Raw genomic sequence first — 22,909 nt, 5'->3', positions numbered from 1 at the left:
GAATTATCTTACCTTTCCGTACTAATTTTAGTTTACTGCAAGCTAATTGCGCGATCACGAGAGCGCTCAGACGTAAGTGGATAGATAAGATAAATAGAAACGTTCACAGTACTTTACCTTCGCGAGGAATCGCTTCGCGTTTAGAAATATAGAACTTACATTGACACATAGCTGTTAGATGTAATACCTCGTTACATATGGTAAAAAAAACGTCTTGGACACACTCACTCAAAAATGCGGAAGCGTGATCTGCGAATTAAGTTACCGGCAAGATAAAAATATGGCGTTCACACTGCCTATGCAATCATAATAGTTTCATAGGCACTGGTTCAGAGAGCCGTTCATAGACTCATTAATACTAATTCACAATGAAGAAACGATTATGAAAAAAACTGAACCACTATAACGAAGCAAAATTGCATGAAAATAACGTCACGCGAGGCGTTAAACTCACTAGACAAGCACGGATGCGTGCACTCGCCCTGTGGTCCTGTATGTCTCGTGCAATGCTTGTTCTCATGAAAATTTCTTTAGCACCCATTAACAGCTTGCTTAATAGTTAGTTCTGAGAAGCAACATGCTTATTATATTGAGATACTTCCTATTTTGATGTTGCCGATAGTCGAGGCAGAAAAGACAATTTTTACCCACTAACGTCCTCGTTACCGTTATGATCCGGAAAGGACAGAAGTGCGATAAAACTTTATCATACCTCATGCATGGAGCGCGTATGACCGACAGGCTTTTGTCTCCGCATTCGTCATAGATTCTAGAGTGAGGAAAATACAATTATAATAAAATATAGCTAAAAATTAATTTCGAACCACGTAAATAGTGAAAGAGATGCCAGTAATGCTACTAAAGAGGCACGTTACGCCATTGGATAAAAACCTACAGAATAACAACAGCCAGTTATAGATGGTAAATGAACTATTTGCCACCCACACTTGATGGCAATATGTGGTCAGTTTTGTCCTTTTTGAGCACCAGATGTCGCCACCAGTAGCATCCAATCTATAAGACGTATATGCTACTGACTGTAAAATTTGCGCAGGTTCGTCAGCGCAGGAGTAGTAATGCCGGATCTGACGCGTCTGGGCTAAAATTAAAGTGCCATACGCCTGCCCCGAGAAATGTTCATTAAAGTCACAACCAAGACAGCGAAATGAAAAAAAAAAAAGTAGTGAAGGATCCTACAAAAAAAGATAGGCCACCTGCAGAGTGCGAAAGCATCTCTACCAATGTCACTGGCTAGCTTTTTCCCAGGCGATGGAGGCAATAGGCGCTGTGCAGGTCCCGTGTCAACACCAGCAAAGACACACGTGCAAGGAAAGCGAAAGTACTTTCACGCTGTGCGGCAATTCATTCCCGGGAGAGAGCAGCAGCGATCTTGATGAAAATGGAACGGCCGTTCACCGTCCTTTCGTTCCCATATAATCCTAGGATTTCAGGCCCATGCAATTGATTGCGCACTGCCCGAGGGTTTTTTTTTTTTTTTCTTTTGCTCGGCCAAGACCACCCGGGCCATTCCGTTCAATACTGTGCCTCAAGTCACACATTGTGCTCGTCTCAAGACCGATTGACATTGCCTAATGGGGTTCTATAAGTGGAATGTTTGAACACGTTGCAAACCAGGTGGACCGCAAGCCGACGCCTTCTAATAGAAAATTTGCAATCGTTGGTAGGCCAAACCACGGCTTGTCATGTGAATTCCAGGGAGAATTGCTTTCAGCAGCTCCATGGGGTGGTGAGTAAACCATCAAAGTGAAAGCCTTCGATGCTTCACCGAACACGAAAATTAGCCATCGTGCCGCGTCGGCGGCGTCAACGCGACCGATGCAAAACATCATCACTACGCTATCACTATACGACACCATTATGACGTCATAGATAACCAATTTTGTAATGTCATCAAGACATCACTACGAAGTGTCCTCACGTGGTGAGGTCATCATATGGCATCATCGCTTGGTGAAACGTGAGCCGATACAGGAGGTGATGCAAAACAAGGTGGGATGCGGTAAGATTCCAGAAGGGGGGGGGGGGGCATTCAGAGGTTCGACACACATCACCATCAAAAAAAAAAAAGAAAATGCCTCTTACCTTCGAGCAGACAGAGACAATTGGGTAAGATATTTTGTGAGTTTTTTTTTTCACTTTCTTAGTCACCTCTACTGAACTTAAGTTTGATGGTGCTGGCAACAACGTTTCAAAAGGGATGGTGCCCCTTTCATTACATCGAATTTTTTCAAGGACACGAGATGGGAAAAATAAAACGGTAATTGAACTCCTCCTTAGGATGCGGTTCCCTCTTAATGATGTCATTACCCACAGAATGAGCAGGCATTATAGTAGGCGAGGTTTTACAAAAAGTGGATCGCAAAAGAGGGTATATTTTCAGCATAGAGTTTCATGAAAAAATACCTAGAGAGGAATCTGGCGCTGCGATTATGGGAAGTACAGGCTTCGTATCGGATAGGGTTGGCTGGAGAACTGTCTACAAACTTTTTTCTACAGTTTCCGTTTTGTTCTTCACGCAGCTTGGTTAATGGGGTGCATTGGAAAGCGCTGAAGCAGCGCCTTTGTAGTTCAAAGAGACTGAAGAACACTACTTCTGAAGTTTTCTGCGAGGTTGAACTTTTACGAGTCGTATTTGTCAGCTTAAACGAAGCGTCGTCCACTCTGTCAGCTTAAACAAAGCGTCGTCCGCTACATGTATGCTGCGCATACATGTAGCGTCTCATGTCAGTTCAGGTTCATGTTATTTTCATGAGCGCGTCTTGCCTAAACTCGTTTTAAGTGGACTTCAAAACGATGACAAAGATAAGTAGACGCACCGTCATGCTCTGCTGACTCGACTTCACAACAAATCAGAGGTGCGTTGGAGGCAGACCACTTGGACAGACGCACCTACCATCGAAAAAGACGAAACGATAAGTGTTTCTCGCTTAATACTGTGCTGTTATTTTCTTAACCAGATAATTCGTACTTTTCAGAGAAAAACAAGCCTGCTTGTTTCTAAGTTTTTTAAAAATTAATTCATTAAATCTAATTTGGGACGCAATGGCGGAGCAATGCATACCCTGGTGGTTATATTTGCCCAGCTTTTACTTTTGCCACCTTGTCACAAAATCTTTTTGCTATAAAGTTTGCGCACAAATAAATGAAGCACGTTTCAATTAAATAGAAGTTAATATCACTTTGTTTTACTCTTGAATAGGAAGTGTCGCGAATATTAAGAACGTAATTCATCCGAAGCAGATCCGAAGCCTGTACTTCCCATAATTCCCATGGGGGCACAAGCGCTGCTGAAGGGTGGTGGTGGTAGTGGTTAGAAGATGAGAAAAGGCACCTAATTTCTGCAACCCGGTCGGGAGCACGGCGCAGTGCCTGGCTGAAGGAACCCGCGTATACACTAGCGCGAGTTTCCCTCCTAGGTATTATTGTATGAAACTCTATAATTTTCAGTGAAACCACTGATAAATGTAACCATCTAATCACAATGAGCAACACATGCATATAACAGTGAAAAAATAAAATTGCAATAAATAAATCACGAGAAAGAATAGCTAAACGTGACCATTCTAACGGAAAAAAAAGAATTCGACATTACCGAGGAAAGGTTTGAAGACCATTGGTTCCATTTTCAGATTCTTTTAGGAAAAACAGCACCTTGAAATAGTCGGTGTTGCACATCGTTTCTCATATCTTGAAACTGTGGTCATGACGGTCTGAGACATAGTGTGTGTTGCAAGTAATTAGTCTGCCTTATCAATTTAGACATGACAATGATAGCATGAAAGAAACTCAATCACAATTTACTACATTAATTGCGTAAGCAATTTCAACCCAATCTTGCCCTACTCGCCGCACCGATATATTTGTTCTATATTCCTGATACAAACTGAGCCACAAAATTCTGGGCCCTTTTCAATTAATATCTGTCTTGTTTAACTTGAGGGTCCCAGACTGTACAGGCCAATTCCGGATTGTATATAACATTGCCATTGTATAGTAATTCTTTATTAGGAACAGGGAAAGATATAGCATTTCACCGCAAAAGCCTCAGCATTTTGCCAGCCTTTGCTGTAACGTAATCAATCTGTGTCTGCCTCCTTAGCTTAAACGCAAAACAATTCCTGGGCTATTTGTGTTTGGTCACTTATTTTAAATTTTATTATTTATTAGGCAACTGCTCACATGTGAATTTATCCTTATAAGTATTGTGCAAAGTGATTTAATTAAATTTACCTTAATATCTCAATTTGTACGTGCACCATTACCTAAGCATGTCTATATAGGTCATAATTTCTACGTTGGATATTCAGTTAGGCAGTAATCGTAACTTGTGCTTGCTCTGGCTAATGTTTCCTCTTTGTGCTTCTTTTACAGTGGGAATACCCCTCCGTGAGAGTTTTTGTTGGTTTATTTTGGCGTTACTAACGAAATAATCGAGCAAGAGGCAAGGGAAGTTTTTGTCACACATTTACAGAAAGCGGTGCACAAGGAAAAGCCGTAAATTTCCACTGCTTCGGGAGGTAATCATGAAATAAGATTTTAAGCTCTGAGTCTTCCACTTTGTCGCCTCGCATATATGTCCATAATGTGGATCTTAGTTTACATTTCCATAATCTGAGAGCCTTCGTTCCCAAAAAATGCTACTCTCTTTATTAAGAACACCCTTGGGCCCAGCTGCATTTGAAAACCTAAAGCTCGAACTAATCTACCAACAATAACAAAAAAAACCGTTTCGACGCATTAAATTATAACTGTCAATTGAAGAAAGCCCAATGCAAGATAAATATAGCCAAAATACTTGAGTTTTCATCAGGATGCGCAATGGGACGAAGGCCTGAGCTCATGCTAACGCTAACTCGCAACTGGTGGTTTAAATATCATTCGTTCCGCGGACGACGAATGACCATTGCAGCCATCTCCATCATATTTTTTTTCGGCACCCTCAAGAGTGCTTAAATTTATACAACTAAGCACTGAAACCCCTTCATTCATTGAATTAGCTTTGTGTTGCAGAATGTAACTGCGTTTTGCGTTGGATTGTTTTGTAACAACTATTTGAGTTTTACACACTGACTTTCTTGAATTTTTCGCTTTTGATTTTCTGTTATCTTCAAACCAACCCTGCCAAAATATTTAAAAGGGATTGCAGAATATATAAACGAGTAAGTATAAGTAGAATAGTGAAGAGCTCTTCAAAGAGCAGGAGTCGGGTAACTATAACTCTTGTCATCCACCTACCGACATTGCAGGTTGGTGACACAAATGGTCCTTTCCACGGCTTCATATATAAATAAAGCACACTTATTATTTTTTCTTTTGTAACAGAACAAAGAGACAAACAGAACGTGTCGCACCGTTTTTAGACGCTGTAGCAGAGCGTCCCCGTTGGTCCAGTTGGAAGGCGCCTCGCAGGAGAAGGACTTTAATTCGAAGTTTTCTACATGCTCCATGTCGTGAAGTGCCCGGGCAAATAGAGACACCGCGTCGAACAGCAGAGCCAGCTCTGTCTGGGAACGAAAGATTGCAAAAGAAAGTAAAGGGTCAGCTACGTTGTCAAGTAAGCTGTGTCTGTGCGAAACTGAGGTTGCTAATCTATCGTATTCTAATTCTAGCGCATCTGCCCAAGCGTAACATAATGGTTCTGTTCGTCCTGTTTTAAAGGGCTTGCTGTGTAGAGGTCGAGGCATGTATTACCTCGGCAACCCTATTTGTGTATACTTCACAGCGAACTCGGAGTTACATCCAGGCTATCTAAGCAAAGCAAGCGCATTGAGAACTATTTTAGTATGAATGGATGCCATGAGTCACGCTGACGATTTGGGTAAGATCATCCTCGGCCAGTGTGTTAAGACGTTGACCAAATTGCACTTGTCCTACTGGAAACGCACCAAATTAGTCAGACGCGTAGAAACGACGTGTTGAAGAAACTAATAATCAGTTTCACGGCCATAAGAAGTATTACACTTTACGAATAATACAGTGAGAAGGCAGTGGATTATATGGGAGGCGTGTTTAAAGAGGATAGCGTGCCCGCCAGCTGTTGTCGCTGACCGTGAGGTCATGGGTTGGCCTTCCGCTGATGGCACATTTATCTTCTGATCAGATTTAATTTTAGACGTCATTTCCGTGACATAAATACGCCTCTAAAATCTTAGTGCACCCCGGCATCAAACACCTTCGTGTGAAAAGTTTGAAAGTTCTCACAAGAAATAAATATTCAGCAACTAATAACTCATAGCAACATGAAACAAGAAAACGTGCCATGAGAATGCATAGTTCCCTTTCCAAAGCTCACATTGCAAGAAAGCCTTCGCAGGTACACATTTGTACTTCTGCCCACCGAATATGAACTAAAGGTCAAACCGCATGCACAAAATTTTCGAACGACAGCGACGAGCCACAACGGCAAACTTGCTCCATCCTGTCGTCGCGTTGCGACCGCTGCAACCACATGTCGGCGGCAAAGTGTAATTATTGCTAGATTGAAAACTGTTGCGTATATGCCCATGAATTGTGAAAAGAAGTCATGAATAGGGTAGATCACAACACCAAGGTACCCAAAAGCATTTATGATACGACGGTTACGACGCGCTTCGCATGACGATTTCACATTGTAGCAAGTGATCATAATTGTCACAAGCTACCATCGAAACATCGAAAGAAACTTTCGATAACAAGATTTAGAACGAAATGCGGCTGCTGTTTCACTCTCCGCGTGAGATGCGAATGTGAGAAGGGTGGTCGATGCCTTGCATTCCTTGAAGTACGCGCGGATATCAAGCATCAAGAGCAAATTGCAACCAAAGCGGGGATCAGGGTAGCAATCATGTATGCAGAACTCGTCATGCTGGCTTCAGGGCGACAATCGCTCTTTTCTAGTTTCTCAGAAACGCGTGACACGACAAACGACAGCTACAAATGGGCCTCCACGACAGCAAATCCTGTCGCTCGTTCTTGTTGTTTGTCGCTGTCTCTAGAAATTAACGTTCATGTGGTTGGGCCTTAAAAGGGCGCTGCAACAATTTTTGAGCATGATCAGAAAACGGTGCCGATCGGCAGTAAACGCGTGGGGAACACGTGAGCCAAATAATATAGCGCAGCACGCCGTCTGGAATTCACAACAAATTATCAGAGCATGCCTAAAATTGCTTTTGTTTTTTCTCAAAAAACGACGGAAGACGCCCGAAAATCACTCGTAGAAGGCCATCTATCAGTCATTGGCTGATTTGAACGTGGCGTGCTCGGTTCATAGAGGAATCATCACGGGAGGCTGCGACTTGTCCACGCGTGCACGCGCGATCACACTGAAAAAGCCGCGTATTCAAAGAAAAAGAAAGTTAAAAACGATGACGGATGGCTGAGTCTCCATGTTTTAGGGTGGCTTTGTAGAACAAAATAAAAAAAACGTGTTCGTTACACGAGTTTGTGTAAAATACCGTTAAAACAGTTCGTTTTTCCCACCGGGTAGAGCCACAGAATTGGCGCAGTAAGGATATTTATGGAGCTTATATTTGCGAGGGGAATACCTCGATGTCACTGTGAACAGACTTCAATATCTCCGCGGTACTTCTGAAGCAAACTCATTTTATAACTGTAGATACATTAAAGGCCTTCAAGTGCAAGGCTCGAGACTATGCAGTACTATATGATGGTACCCATATCGACAGGGAAAGCAAATCAAACAACCTGTTAGCTCAGGATGTTCTCTGTAAACCGCATAATTACCCTAGCCTGTTTCTCATAACCTAAATATTTCTTATGCCAGTCATATAATTTCCTGCAGCAAGTTTAGTTCCTGCGAACGAATCTGCACAATGGATTGCTTAAAAACCTCAGAAGCCGTAAGCATTGCCAGAAAATTGTAGGACACTCAAACATATTACACCAACCCTCCCCCTCCCCCTCCCAAGCTGCCAAATATTAGACTAGAATAAAAAGAAAGAGGAACAACAGGGGACAAACCATGTTTTTCTAGGTCAGATTTTATTGCAAACAGCATCCAAACAGCATCTGGCCTTAATTTCTTCACACCGTCCTGCCTCCTTTGCTGGAAGCTTGTCTCCTCGCAGTGGGCCTACAATAAAGCAATAAGTCGAAAAGTGATACGCAACTCTCACCACCTATACCGAGCCCATACAAATTTTCTCTAGGAGCACTAAATAAAAACTCAAATTATCACCGCATCAAATTATCTTTGTGGTGAACATCTGCCAGCAAAGGAAGACGTGAACGTAAGCGTCTGTTGGTGGTTTGCGGGCCTGGCGTTTCCGGCTACGAATGAGGCAAGGGCTTTCAGAACCGATGAAACGCAGAACGTGGATACATGCAAGACCACACGTTCGACTAGTTAAGTCATTCGATTAGTGAACTGCGCTTCGACTACGAGAAGAACAAGCATACTCAAGCTAACGAACTTTCGCTTTCATAACCCGGTGTAGCCTAACGAAGCCTGATCCATTTTTCTTAATGTGCAAGTTCTCGTGATTACTTTGCTCAAAGTGCTTTTTGTCGCATGACTAAGCCAGGTATTTCACGAAATAAACGGTGATGTACTCAATCCACTCGTAATAAAAAGTTGGCAGATTCCACGTACAGTGGGAATTGTTGATTGATATGTGGGATTTAACGCCCCCAAAACCACCATTTGATGATGAGAGACGCCGTAGTGCAGGGTTCCGGAAATTTCGACCAGCTGGGGTTCTTTAACGTGCACTCAAATGTGAGCACACGGGCGTACAACATTTCCGCCTCCATCGGAAATGCAGCCGCTGCAGCCGGAATTCAAACCCACGACCTTCGGGTCAGCAGCCGAGTACCTTGGCCTCTAGACCACCGCGGCGGGGCGTACAGTGGGAAACGGTGATATAGGAAGCCCGAATGAGAAATGTTGATATGTAATTTTAAAATCAGCACAACGTTACGAGGTGGAGGTAAATGATGCCGTAAATGACTTCCGTGTCATTATTATCATGTTTGTGTGTGTCGTTTACCTTCGTCATCTATTCACGTCACGTGATACCAAATTTGGTATATGTGGAGCTAGCGAAATGGCCACGAGCACGCTATGAGCGTGGTATGTTGTCACGTTCTTACATAACAGGAGTGTCAGGATTATTATGTTTGCACGAGTCATATATTTCGTCATTCATTGACTTCACGTAACCCCAACCTTGGAATATGTGGAGCTAGCAAAACGGCCGTGAGCGCCTGCCTCATGAAGGGCCCAATATACTCCAATATAGCGTTGACGCGCGCGCACGCTGGGCACAGCGACGCTACGTTAGCGAAATGCGGGCACTGTATAGTCTGACGCCAGGCGCGACCAGCGTCCGTCGGCGCAGCCCAACGGCAACCCGCGCGAAATGCGACATGCTGCATATCGCGCCGATGCGTTACCCAGACAACCCTGCGTCTCTCTATTTTTGTAACGGAGGGACGCTGGACGCGCTGAAACGTGCATGCGTCAAAGCAACGCAGTGCGGCGCGCGCCTGCGAGTGTACATGGCAGGACCGGCGCCTGGCGTGGCAACACCGGTGTGACCCGACGAAATGAACGCCAGCGAACACGCGCACCGCGTCACGTCAAAATGTATTCGCGCCTTGACTGTGGCATGTAGTCATGTTCTCACATGACCCGCATCTCATGATTATCACGTTTGCTCCAGTCGCCATCCATTGGCATTACGTAATTACAAATTTGGCATATGTTAAACTAAAGAAACGGCTGCGAGCGCATCATCAGTGTGGCATGTAGTCATGCTGTTACATGACACGCATGTCGTGATTATCATATTTGGATGTGTGATTTGCATATGTCGTCCGTTCGCGTCACGTAATATCAAATTTTGTATAAGTGAAGCAGGCGAAACGTCCACCAGCGCATCGTGAGCGTGGCAGGTAGTCATGTTGTTACACGACACGCATCTCACAATTATCATGTTTGCACGAGTCACATACCTTCGTCAGTCATTCACACATTTTAATACCAAATTTGGTATATGTAACGCTAGCCATACGGCCACGAGCGCATCATGAGCGTGGCATGTAGTCATGTTGTTGCATGACAGGCATGTCATAATTTTTATGTTAGGGTCCATCGCTTGTGTTCGCCATGCAATCATGCCATACCATACCAGTTTTGCAACAAGCCATGTCAACAAAACCACCGCAAGAGCTGCAGGAACATGGAATGTAAATCACGACATTCATGACAAACAAGTCATGATTATCATGTCATAACTAGTCAAATATGTTCTTCCTAACGTCATGGTATGCCATACCAAGTGTGGTATCGATACCATTATCGAAAGGGCCAGGACAGCTAAACGTCTTAGGTGGCTAGATAGATAGATACGCTTGAAGTCGCCAAAGTTCGCTAAGAAATGCTGCGCATTTAAAACGGGTACTCACCTCGCAAACACCGGGAGAAGTAGTCGGCTCCAAGCAATCTCGCTTCACTTGTGTAATCCAGCGTTTCCGTTGGCTAGAGCAAGTCGGGAAGTGGGACACTCTCAAGATGGTTTTGTGTTGTGGCACGCAGCACCCTGGCCTTTACACTACGAAGTTATTGTAAGTGTAGTCAAACGCAGCTCGTACCGCAGCTTGCACACTCGCGCTAACATGCAGTGGGTGCATTATGGCAGAGAAGGAAAGCCTGGGCGCGAGAACCAACATGGCGCTTGTTGCCGCGGAAACCGGGACTGTCAACATTGTGTTTTAGCGGGTGGCGGCAAGTGGCGGATCAAAAGCTGACGCCACCGTAAAACACGGAGGCGCGCGCATATGAAGGCTCCTTAGCGCCTGTCATCCCGTAATCTTTAACGTCCAGCGCTTTCATCGGGACGAGCGCAGAGAGAATTCGGCGGCTGCGTGCGACAAATCTTTGTAAGTCCGCTTGTACCGGATAGATTCCTAAAGTTTTTGCGGCGTTGAATTTGTGAGGCATTTCAGCCCTTCCAGTGAGTTCATTCCATCGTTACTTGAAAAAGTGTTTCAGGACCCATTGAACACAGTATATCGTATATAAGAACACATCGCTGTACGTATATACAATAATTATGTCGCTCACTTACCAAGAAAGTGCACTGGTTTTCGGATCTGGAAACGTGGGGCAGCGACCATATACCAACTTACCTGTGTATAGAAGGTTTCACCAGCTCCAAGTCCTCAAGAGGCCTCAAGTACACCGATTGGCCAAAATTCAAAATGTTAATGGAAGACTGCTGTACCGACGGCTCATCATATAACCTAGAGGACTCAATAAAGGATGTCCTGCAGAATACCACGCATACACATTTGACTAGTAACAAGCGCACCGATTTCGACATCGAGCTTGAGAAACTTCGCGCAATACGCCGTCGTGCAGAACGAAGGTACCGACGGACAAAGTGCATGGATGATTTGAGGCTGGCTAGACGCATTCAAAAGGAAATGCAGCGGCATATGGTTAAACTGGCTAGGCGACGTTGGACATCCTTTTGCGAGTCGTTGGACCCACGAAAGCCCCTATCACTGATATGGCGAACTGTCCGGGGTCTTAGCACAACCTTGGGTCAGCGACACCCGTTTACATCTCTGGCACTTCACCTTCGATGCAGAAAGATTGACGTCGCAGAATCTTTCTGTAGAAGAATTGCCGGTGATTCCAATTTCACAGTATCAAGAACTGGAACATTTGACAACCCACCGCCCTCACGTGATCCCCGTATGGAATGCCAGTTTTCTATGGATGAGCTAGAGGCGGCACTTCTTCAGCACCCGGACTTTCTTCAGACGTTCTTCAGCACCCGGACCTGACGGCATTACTTATCGTGCCCTTTGTAATCTTGGAGACGAAGCTCGGAAGGCACTCTTACACCTATACAACGACTCCTGGCAGACTGGTACGGTTCCCCAGGCATGGAAGTCAAGTCGCCTCATTCCACTTCTAAAGGCTGGTAAATCTCCTTTGGATATTGCCTCATACCGTCCTATCGCACTTGACAGTTGTGTGGGAAAAACGATGAAACGAATGATTCTAACACGAATGGAGTGGTATTTAGAGCACTACGAAATCTATCCAGTATCCATGACCAGATTCAGGCGCGGCCAATCGTCAATCGACAACGTTGTTCATCTGGTGACATATGTTCAACACCAGAAAGCCTGTAAGAGACTGTGCGCCGCCCTGTTTCTAGACGTTAAGGGGGCTTACGACAATGTCACTCATGAAGCCATCCTTAGTGCTTTGGAAACAGTAGGTCTTGGTGGCAAGATATATATGTAGGTATACAGCTACTTACAGCTGAGATCATTTTACGTGATGACAGCGAATGGCCCAGCACCTGATTATTACAGCAGCTGAGGAGTTCCTCAGGGAGGAGTGCTAAGCCCTACACTTTTCAACCTAACTCTCATTGGTCTAGTCGAGCAGCTACCTAGCACTGTAGAACTTTCTGTCTATGCTGATGACATCTGCATTTGGACATCAGATGTGACAAGGCCTCAGCTTTGCGCCCGCCTTCAGAAGGCTGCTACAACGACGTCATGCTACCTTCGTAAACAAGGCCTCAAGGTGTCCTGCGGAAAATGTGCAGTGGTAGCGTTCACGCGGAAACCAATGTCTGTTTACAGCATATCGATTAATGAAGAATACATATCGTTCAGCAGAAGCCACAGATTCTTGGGAGTCATAATAGATAGAAACCTGTCGTGGACTCCACACGTGAACTATGTGAAGAAGCGGCTGATCGCAACATGCCACATGTTCAAATTTCTTGCAGGAAAGAATAGGGGAGTGCCCATACCATTCATGCTACAACTGTACAGAGTGCTGTTTATCGGGTTCTTGCGGTACAGCTTACCTGCAATATCTAACACCGGCAAGACCAACCTGCCCACAATTAAGAGCATTCAAGCCCAAGCACTTAAGATATGCCTTGGATTACCCCGCAGTGCTTCAACGGCTGAAACCATTGCCATCGCTCAAGATCACTCGATAAAGACGCATATTATTACCGACACAATGCGCATGCACCTCAGGCATTATGCCAGGACCCCTCCTCATCACCTGGCGAGCCTAGCTGCTGAAAGGCCCCGCACGACATACGGCACTATTGTCTACAAGCATCGTTCATTGTTTACTGAGACATACGCACCTGCATCAAGGCCACTGCTTCCTCCTTGGAGCTTGAACCGGCCGCGAGTTCACTTAGTGATTCCCGGAATGAAGAGAAAATCGGACTTACCGACACATGCCCTGAAACAACTGAGTCTATTCCTACTGAAACAAAACTACAGTAACCACGTGCACATTTACACGGATGGCTCTACTACGCCATCTAGTTCAGGTGGAGCAGTGGTTATACCATCACAAGGGGTAACTCGGTGTTTTAGGCCTTCACATGTGACAACGTCAACGACGGCAGAACTCGAGGCTCTGCGCAATGCACTGGACCTCATCAATTCAGAAGAAAGACCAAGTAAATGGGCTGTGTTTTCTGACTCAAAACCAGCATTACAGTGCCTGATATCAGTTCTCCGACGCGGATGCCACGACCAGTTGACCTACCAAACCGTGAAACTTCACCACCTTTTAATACAAAAAGGACATGACATCGTCTTTCAGTGGTTACCTGGGCATTGTGGTATAGGCAGCAATGATTCTGCAGATCATGCTGCTCGCACGTCCCATAAAGAAGCGAACAACGTTCCGATTCCACTTTCAAGAGCGGATGCGGCGAGGCAGATTCTTCAACTGGCCCGCAGTTTCACACTGACTCAGTGGAACACACCGAGCATACGACGTACAAGACTGCACGAGCTCGACCCTTCACTACAACTCCGGCCTCCACCCGGCCTACATCAACGTGCAGCTTCGCTTCTCTATCGCCTTTGGCTGGGAGTTGCTTTCACGAAAGCTTATACCACGTTAATCGGAATTACTGACAGTGTGGCGTGCGATGTTTGCGGCACAAACGAAAATATCGAACACCTGCTGTGCCATTGTCCTCGATTTGCCTCAGATAGACAAGTACTTGCCAACGCAATGCGGCGACTGGATGATCGGCCTCTTTCTGTGCAGGTGCTATTACAGCAACGTCCACATGCGTCGACAGCCCACAAGGCAGTGAAAGCCCTGCTGTGATTCCTAAGAAAGACAGGCTTGTGTGAACGCCTCTGACATGCGGTAGAGTTCTACACGCTGCAGTGAAATTACCGTCAGTCTCTCCCTCACCTTTTTTTCTTTTCCCTCTCTTCCCTCTTTCTTGTCTTTCTTGTCCCCTTCCCTAATCCCCCAGTGTAGGGTAGCCAACCGGATGTCTTTCTGGTTAACCTCCCTGCCTTCTCCCTTTTGTCGCTTCCCCCCCCCCCATTGTCACCGATGGATATGGATAGATTGACACTGTTTTCAAGCTATAAGGAACAGAATATGAGGTAGCATTGGGAATTTTCATATGTACTTCATATATTCCAAACACAGACGCTATACCCATGACCAATTCAAAGGGACGCTAAACTGTCGCAAGAACTTTGTTTAAATTAATGAACTTATTTCGGAAAACGCCAATGTCATTCATGTAGCCATCATATGTTCCATATCAGCGGAGAAAATCAAGGTGAAACATTCAACCTAAAGTTTCGCATAGAATTATCCACATGTGACATCACGAATAGGCAAGTCAGTTTTTCGTATTTTGGTGAAATCAGCTCAACTAAGTTTCCTGAAACATGAAATGCCAAGTATATTGCGCCTTCACAGGACAATAAAGTTCATTTTTGCAGATTAGAGCTTACGTACGACTTAGCAGACACAGTCAAAATTTCTGACGCAACGGTGTTCAGTGCGGTAACATCATCACCCGCACTTCCTTTTTTGCGCGTTTTCTCACTCAGAAAGCGTTTTTCTGAGGCAAGAGTGGCGTCTTTCGGTATTGTGAAATATTAGAGAGTTTTAGTACTGCGTACGCTGCGTACGTGGCGGCGTTGCGTACGTAAGGACGCCACGTTCTGCGTAGTGCGCATGCGCAGACCGCAACGCGCACGTATCGCATTACGTACGCAGCCGCTCCGTACGCACGCATGAGATGCGTGCGTGCGTAAGTATGAGGTGATCGCGCCGCTCTCGAACAAGTTCGCGAAAGCGCGAGACTTCGTTTTGCAAAATGGCGGCATCGAAGGCAAGCACCGACTGGCTCTGTGGCTCAAAATATGGCCATAATCTGGCTATAACACTTGGATTGGCTCACATTGGCTGTCAACAACACGTGCTTCTATTTTGATCTACCAGATGGCGCAACACGCTTCACGCTTGTTACGTACGCGGGTACCACGGCGTACTAAAAGCCGATCAGTGGCTAACGACGCCACGTAACGCAAGGCGCTTGCGTGATGCGTACGTAGCACAATTCCGCAGTACTAAAACTCTCTATTAGGTTGCTAATACGCCAATAACCTTTTTTTCTCTTTAGTTTTCTTTCAAATTCGTGCAAGTTTACAGATGTGTTGTTTAACAAAACTGCGTTTATATGACAAAAGGCTGCTAGCAGATCCCAAATCACTCACTTATGTTTGTTGGTAGTGTATTACCTTATCGTAGCACCTCCGCAATAATTTATTTCAAACATAGTTCGCAATTTTTCTGAGTAATAGTGCTATCATAGTTTTAAAAGACACAAAAAGCATAGGAGTAGTCATACTTGTGTTCTTAAACTAGCTCACTAAGGTTAGAAGTCCTGGTTTGCAGAGCATATCAATATACATTTCAAGGAAAAGAGAATTTTCAAGCAATATTACTTTGCATATTTCAATTCGCCGTTTAAATTGGCACACTTTGCTGTTTAAAAACTCGAGCTAGTCAGTTAGCAAGTAAACAATTTACGTTGAGCAGTATGCCTGAAAGCAAGTCAATCGAATGCTAGTCGTTCATTATTGATGAGATAAGTGCACTGGCACTTCGGATATTTTTGTCTCCCAGTGTAAGGATTCCTTTTACGGTAAGTGTGTCCGCTGGTGCTCGTGGTAAACTATTCAGAGAGAGTTTGAGCACTACGTGCACCCAGTTTGAAATTGACTTATTCCTACAGCTTTTCTTACTAGAGATAGAGAATAAAATGAGGGAAAGGCACAGAGGTTCACCAGACATTGGGGCATCCGGTTTGGTACCATGCACTAAAGGAAAGGGGAATAAGGAAGAAAGATGAGAAAGAAAGCGAATAGTGAAATAGACGCGCTAATAGAAAAATTGGGTGACCCTATTTAATAGGCCAATACCAGGCGAATAGTTTATTAAGGCCTTCGCAGATTTTTCTCACTAATTATTCATTGTGCTTCAGTGTATGAAATGGAAAGCATTGAAAAAGGCAGAACATTTTTGGACATGGCTGCAGGTAACCAATGTGGTTCCAGTAAAAAAGATTATGAGTAAAAGAGTCTGGTAACTTCTGAGAAGTTCTTATTAGTCGTGAATGCGTAAGATGTAATGTCCAGTAACAGTGAACGCCACAGCGAGCAAGTAGCGCCATTCTTGAGCGGGAGTGCAGCGACGGCATGTTGCAGCACACCTAAGTCGCCTTCAAAAGCGGACAGGCGTGACAAGAGATTACAGAACCACCAGTGGTGACCAACAATAGTGGACGTGCAGGGCAGCTGAGTCCACCGAGAAAGAGCATCAGAGGGCGCACAATTACTCGTAGATGGTGGGCCTGGGCACTCGGCTCTAATAAAACTTGCAACTTTGAACGAAATTTCTCATGAATAGGCGGGCATAAGAAACGGCGTGACATCACAATATCGGCCAAAGTAGGGTGGTGTCGTGATGAAAAGTAGAGAAACCTAGTGTAGAAGATGCGCTGATTTGGTCTTACAGAAATTTAAATAACAGTTCATTGTACAGAAATTGGTCAAGAGACAAATTATAGGTGAAAGTGAACTCTGAGTGACAAATTTTTCAGAAAAAAAAGGCCACGTGTAGAATCTTTTGCAGCCACATGAAACACCTAAAGTGATGGGTAGAAAGTCTGTCACAATGTGAGAACACATTGCGCATGAAAAAGAAAACTAAATAGAATGGTACGAAGCACTGCGTTACATCCGACAGGTAGCAGCTGATTCGCTTGAAAAGATCGCCCAGGCTATGACGGAGAGCGCAACCGAGGAAGAGCTATAGTATTAGAAATAATTACTAGAAAAAGGTTGAAGCAAACATTCAAACATTCCACCGAGCATTGCTCCGGCTTTAGTTGGTGTTCCAGTCAGCTTCATCAACGAACTAGGAGATAACATTTAAACAAAAATTTTGCAGACTCTGCGTAAAGTGGGAATCAATGATATGCGAAGCACGAAGGACGAAGGTTAATATGTCACTTTAAATTTCCCAACGTTACGAGGTGGAGGTAAATTATGCCGTACACGCTTCCTTGTCATGATTATGATGTTTGGATGTGTCGTTTACCTTCGTCATCTATTCACGTCACGCGATGCGAAATTTAGTATATGTGAAGCCAGCGAAACGGCCGCGAGCACGTTATAAACGTGGTATGTCGTCATGTTCTTGCATGACACACGTGAAATGATTATCATGTTTGCGCCAGTGATATACCTTCGCCATCCATTGAGGTCACGTAATACCAAATTTGGTGTATGTGGAGCAAGCAAAACGGCTGCGAGTGCATCATGAAAGACACAATACACTCGAACGTGACGTTGACGTGCGCGCACGCTGGGCACAGCGACGCTATAGGTCAGCAAAACGCGACAACTCACGCTAGTCTCACGCCAGGCGCGACCGGCGTGACCAGCGTCCATCGGCGCGGCCTGATGGCAACCGGTGCGAAATGCGACATTCCGCATTTCGCGCCAAAGCGTTGCCCAGACAGCACTGCGTCTGCCTCTTTTCGTGACGGAGGGACGCCCGACGCACTGAAACGCGCATGTGTCAAAGCAACGTAGCGCAGCGCGGGCCTGCGAGTATACGGCAGGACCGGCACCAGGCATGGCAACGCCGGCGCGACGCGACGAAACGAACACCGGCGCGCACACGTGACATGTCACGTCGAAGTGTGTTGGCACCCTGACTGTGGCATATGGTCATGTTGTCACGTGACACGAATCTCATGATTATCATGTTTCCACCAGTAACATCCCTTCGTCATCCATTGACGTCAAGTAATACCAAATTTGACATATGTGAAGCTAGCGAAACGGCCGCCAGTGCATCATGAATGTGGCATGTAGTCATGTTGTTATAAGCCACGCATGTCGTGATTATCATGTTTGGATGTGTCATTTACCTATGTCGTCCGTTCGTGTCACGTAATACCGAATTCGGTGCATGTGACGCTAGCGAAATTGCCACGAGTGCATCATGAGCGTGGCATGTAGTCATGGTGTTACATGACACGCATGTCATAATTTTCATGTTAGGGTCTGTCGCTTGTGTTCGCCATGCAATCACGTGATATCGCACCAGTTTTGCAACATGTCATGTGAACGAGACCACCGCAAGAGCAGCAAGACCATGAATTGTAATATATGACATTCATGACATACATGTCATGATTTTCAAGTTATGACTAGTGAAATGTGCTCGTCATACAGTCATGTTATGCCATACCAAGTTTAGTATCGATACCATTATCCAAACGGCCAGGAGAGCTAAAAGTCGCAGGCGGCTGGATAGATAGTGTTGGAACGCACTACGAGGTCGAGCTGGGCGAGCAGGTTGCGCAAGCGAAATGAACCACACGCGTCCCAAACAACAACTGAACTTTTATTTCCCTTGAAGAAAAGTCACGTCATTCTTCGTGCTTCCGCTCATGATACTAGCGCACAGAAGCACCGTTTCGCGGCGCTACGACAGACAGACAGACAGACAGACAGACAGACAGACAGACAGACAGACAGACAGACAGACAGACAGACAGACAGACAGACAGACAGACAGACAGACAGACAGATAGACAGATAGATAGATAGATAGATAGATAGATAGATAGATAGATAGATAGATAGATAGATAGATAGATAGATAGATAGATAGATAGATAGATAGATAGATAGATAGATAGATAGATAGATAGATAGATAGATAGATAGATAGATAGATAGATAGATAGATAGACAGACAGACAGACAGACAGACAGACAGATAGATAGATAGATAGATAGATAGATAGATAGATAGATAGATAGATAGATAGATAGATAGATAGATAGATAGATAGATAGATAGATAGATAGATAGATAGATAGATAGATAGATAGATAGATAGATAGATAGATAGATAGATAGATAGATAGATAGATAGATAGATAGATAGATAGATAGATACGCTGAAAGTCGCCGAGGTTCGATAAGAAATGCTTCGCATTTAAAAGTACTGCTGAAAGTCGTAAGTGAAGCTCACGAGATGGCTTTATGCTCTCCCATAGTGGAGTACCAAGTACTCTAAATCGTTAACCACTTTTTCTAAACACGCAGGAAAATGCTTACAGGAGAGGCAAATATCTGTCAGTTCGCTAAAAACTTGATTTAAGCTCATTTCTTAAGGCTAGAGAAAGAATTATAGCACTCTCTTGTATGGACCTCTAAGAGTGCCGTTGGTACTATATACAGTTTTGTGATGTAGGCAGTAACCTAAATATAGAAGTGTGGGTAGAACATCGCCATATTTTTGTGAGAACTTTAATGCATTTAAAGTCGATAAGTGGTTAGACAACCTATTCTTTCTTACTCATTGTATATAGATATCTAAAATAGAAAACAAGCACTTGCATGTGGCTTTTCTACTCATCACTGGGGCGTACAACATTACCTGAGAAATATTGTGGAATATATTGAAAAGCATGCTCCTGGGTGACGACTGTATACAACATGTGAGGCATATATACCGATAACATACAGTTTGCATGCAATGGGCGAAATGAGTAGAAAAGCGAACGTTCAGATTAGCAAGGGGCTGAGACTGCGAAGTCCTTTATACCGATTGGTAATCACGCGGTACATAGAGAGGGTGTAAAAAGAAAGTGCTAGGAGGTAGCAGTATTCGTTTCCTTTTGCCACAGAAATAGAGTGGCATAATCATTGAGCAAAAGTTTCCAGGCTTACTTTGCGCTTATGATATTGCCTTATTCACACGATGACATACGAAAGCTGGATGATATATGTAGAAGAGAAGGTGAAGCTCTAAGACTAGGCTTCGGTGTAATTAAATGTAGATTGATGATATTCATTGATCATAATGATCGGAAGTTGTCCGCACTGAGCCAAGAAATACGGAGGGCTTGAGAGTAATAGATGGGGGTAAAACAGGAAGAAACTTCGGCTTCAAAAGGAAACTTGAACGCTGCAAAAATGAAGCCTAGAGTGTTATGGGGATGCACAATATATGGAGTGCTTCGAGATCTGTGGAAAAGTGTAATATTGCCGGGGTATCTGTTTGAGAACTCAGTGGTGTGCATGAGGTCAGAGGTCCAATAGAGAATAGATGTGAACCAAAGGGCTGTGAAACGCCTCGCGTTCTCCGCTTATGGGAATACGACTAATGAGGCTGTGGCATATTAGTTGTATTCCCATGAGCACCACACGCAAGTCATTGCACAGCCCTTTGACTCACATATATTGAATATTGTACATCTGACCTCATGCACACCGCTGATGGTGATGAGAAAGAGTTGAGGCGAGAGAAACTAAGATGAAACTCGAGTTTAATGAGAGGCTAAATAATACGAAAGAGAGTATATTGGCAAAGTGTTTCATTATTTATAGAGAAAAAACGTTGACAGAGATGAGGGGAAGCGAACAAGGAGACTCAGCAGCAAATTGTGGTTGTAAGCGATATGGCAATAAAGAGTGTTCAGCGAAAAACCAGATTGACGAGGATTCACTTGATAGCAGCGATAGAAAAAAAGCTGGCTCTACTGAAAGTGCAAAAACAAAATCAGGATTGACACATTTTGTAACAATTCAAGGTAAACACTTTACTGTTGTAAGTGGGGTCGGGTTTCCTCAAAACGCGTAATTATAAAGCGATATTCTGTAAGAGAGAAAGCGTGAGGTACTACCTCATTAAAGTTAATTCAAACACAATAACAATGCCCACGCTGCGGGGAAGACAAGAAAACGACAGAGGATGTTCTAGTTCGATGTCCAGATATTCAGCCAGGCATACATTTCCGCATAATCCTACATGAGGCCCTGAGTTTTAGGAAGAAGAAAAGAATGCTGAACGTGCCCGCAATAATGATGAGGAAAAGATGGTTAGAGTATTGACGACAGAAAGCTAAACAGACAGGTCAAAAATAAAAAGTGTTAAATTAGGACATCAGGCCTTAAAAAAAGGCCGACGACTAGACTGTATATTTACGTATCTTTTTCTATACGTATCTTTTACGTATAGTATGATAGATTTATTAACAGAAGAACAGCTGTGAGGCCAACTTGCAAAGGAATGCTTTTTTTCTGGCAGCTAGTAGAACACATGTCACTGCCCGTTAGAGTGAGGACGCTCATAGCATCCATCCGGATAGACAGATGGCTTCTCAGGTTCGAAGCTCATCTGCCGGTGTACTTACTTTCGTACTTATCTTGTTAATCATACATTATTTTCTGTGTAGGGACTACAGGTAATAAGTAAGGGAATATATCTAGCACGAGAAAAAATAATGCGAATAACAAGGGTGTCTGGGAGTGCAGGTATACCATGCGGGGCATAGCCACAATGCCATCTGCACCCACCTAACAGATTGTACTCGATTGGGGTAGTAAGTGTTTTTTTTCGCCCGCTCAGGCTCGTCGTGGCACGCACGTAATGCATGGCGTTGAATGAAAGGGAAATTGCATACTGCTGCTACATAAGCCGGCTTTTGTGCTCAATGAGTCGTTTGATTCTATCGAAACAAAAAATTTTCTACCACTCCGATTAGAGAGAACTAACGGACAATTATACAAAAGAAAGCATAAGGATGTTATGAGCGGTAATTGTAAAGTAATTGTGGATAAATAATTGCGGACGAAAAGATAAGTTGCTCCTGACAAGCGCCGGACCCGAGAGCGAATCTGCCCAGCAGCAAGGTATTTTTTGTCCGGTTATATTTCTTCACAATTACATCGCAATTGCTACTAATAATAAACCCTCTACGTTGCGCATAATTGCCTCTTAGTTCTTATCAACTACGCGTCTAATGAATCAGAATAAGTCCTTTAATTTTCCCTTCTTTCCTTTAGCTCTATTTAGTGTGATACAAAACAAAATTCAACGCTTTATGCATGCGTTTGAGTTCCGTTCAGTCAAGAAATTTCAGTCTTCTTCCAACTCACTCGTGCGTCGTCGTGTGTCGGTTTCTCTTTAAAGACGATAGTCTTTCTTAGCGACCTTCAACAGAAAAATTTTGGGCTGTCTGTCTGCCTGTCTGTTTGTCCACCCTTAACGATACCCAAATGGCTCAAATATTAATTAAGATTCACCGTTCGTATTTGCGCAATTGTCAAATAAAAAGCAATTATTGCGCATAATGAAGGCACCGTAACAACACGTAAATATTCTGTGTGTGTGTCTTTTACTAGACAAAGCATACATATGTAATTCTAAGGACCGTAGCGTTTATCACGCTGCGCTGACCATGCAACGTATACACGAACAGGCTTGTTTCTAACGCTTATAGACGACACGGTGGTGGCACCCACCCGTCGCTTTGCGTTCTACACCCTATCACCTCCAAGACGGGCGCGCACACCGTGCGCTTCTTTTTCCAAGATAACTGCCAGATGCTTCACGTGTGACGTGACTTGATGCGCTCATTCGGTTCTGCTGCACGCTCGAGGCACTCTAACGCTGCGCCTCCAGGTTTCCATTCACCGATTTTTTTGCGCAGAACATCAAATAAACATTTTGTTCACTCTCTCCAGACGCAA

At 44.2% G+C, this 22,909-nt stretch overlaps 1 protein-coding gene across 1 annotated transcript in view; it reads right to left on the bottom strand.

Annotated features, from left to right (window-relative positions):
• The window catches only part of LOC119174229 (glutamate receptor ionotropic, kainate 2), a 269,581-nt gene that overhangs the window by 110,023 nt on the left and 136,649 nt on the right, over window positions 1–22,909 (bottom strand). Inside the window, exon 7 of the mRNA XM_075895948.1 lies at window positions 5,373–5,525. Within this exon, the coding sequence (XP_075752063.1) occupies window positions 5,373–5,525 (153 nt within the window). The remainder of the gene's footprint in view (window positions 1–5,372; window positions 5,526–22,909) is intronic.

This window comes from Rhipicephalus microplus, chromosome 5 (genome assembly GCF_043290135.1).
Source record: "Rhipicephalus microplus isolate Deutch F79 chromosome 5, USDA_Rmic, whole genome shotgun sequence".
Taxonomy (NCBI): Eukaryota; Metazoa; Arthropoda; class Arachnida; order Ixodida; family Ixodidae; genus Rhipicephalus; species Rhipicephalus microplus.
This window is presented reverse-complemented; position numbering and strand designations above follow the sequence as displayed.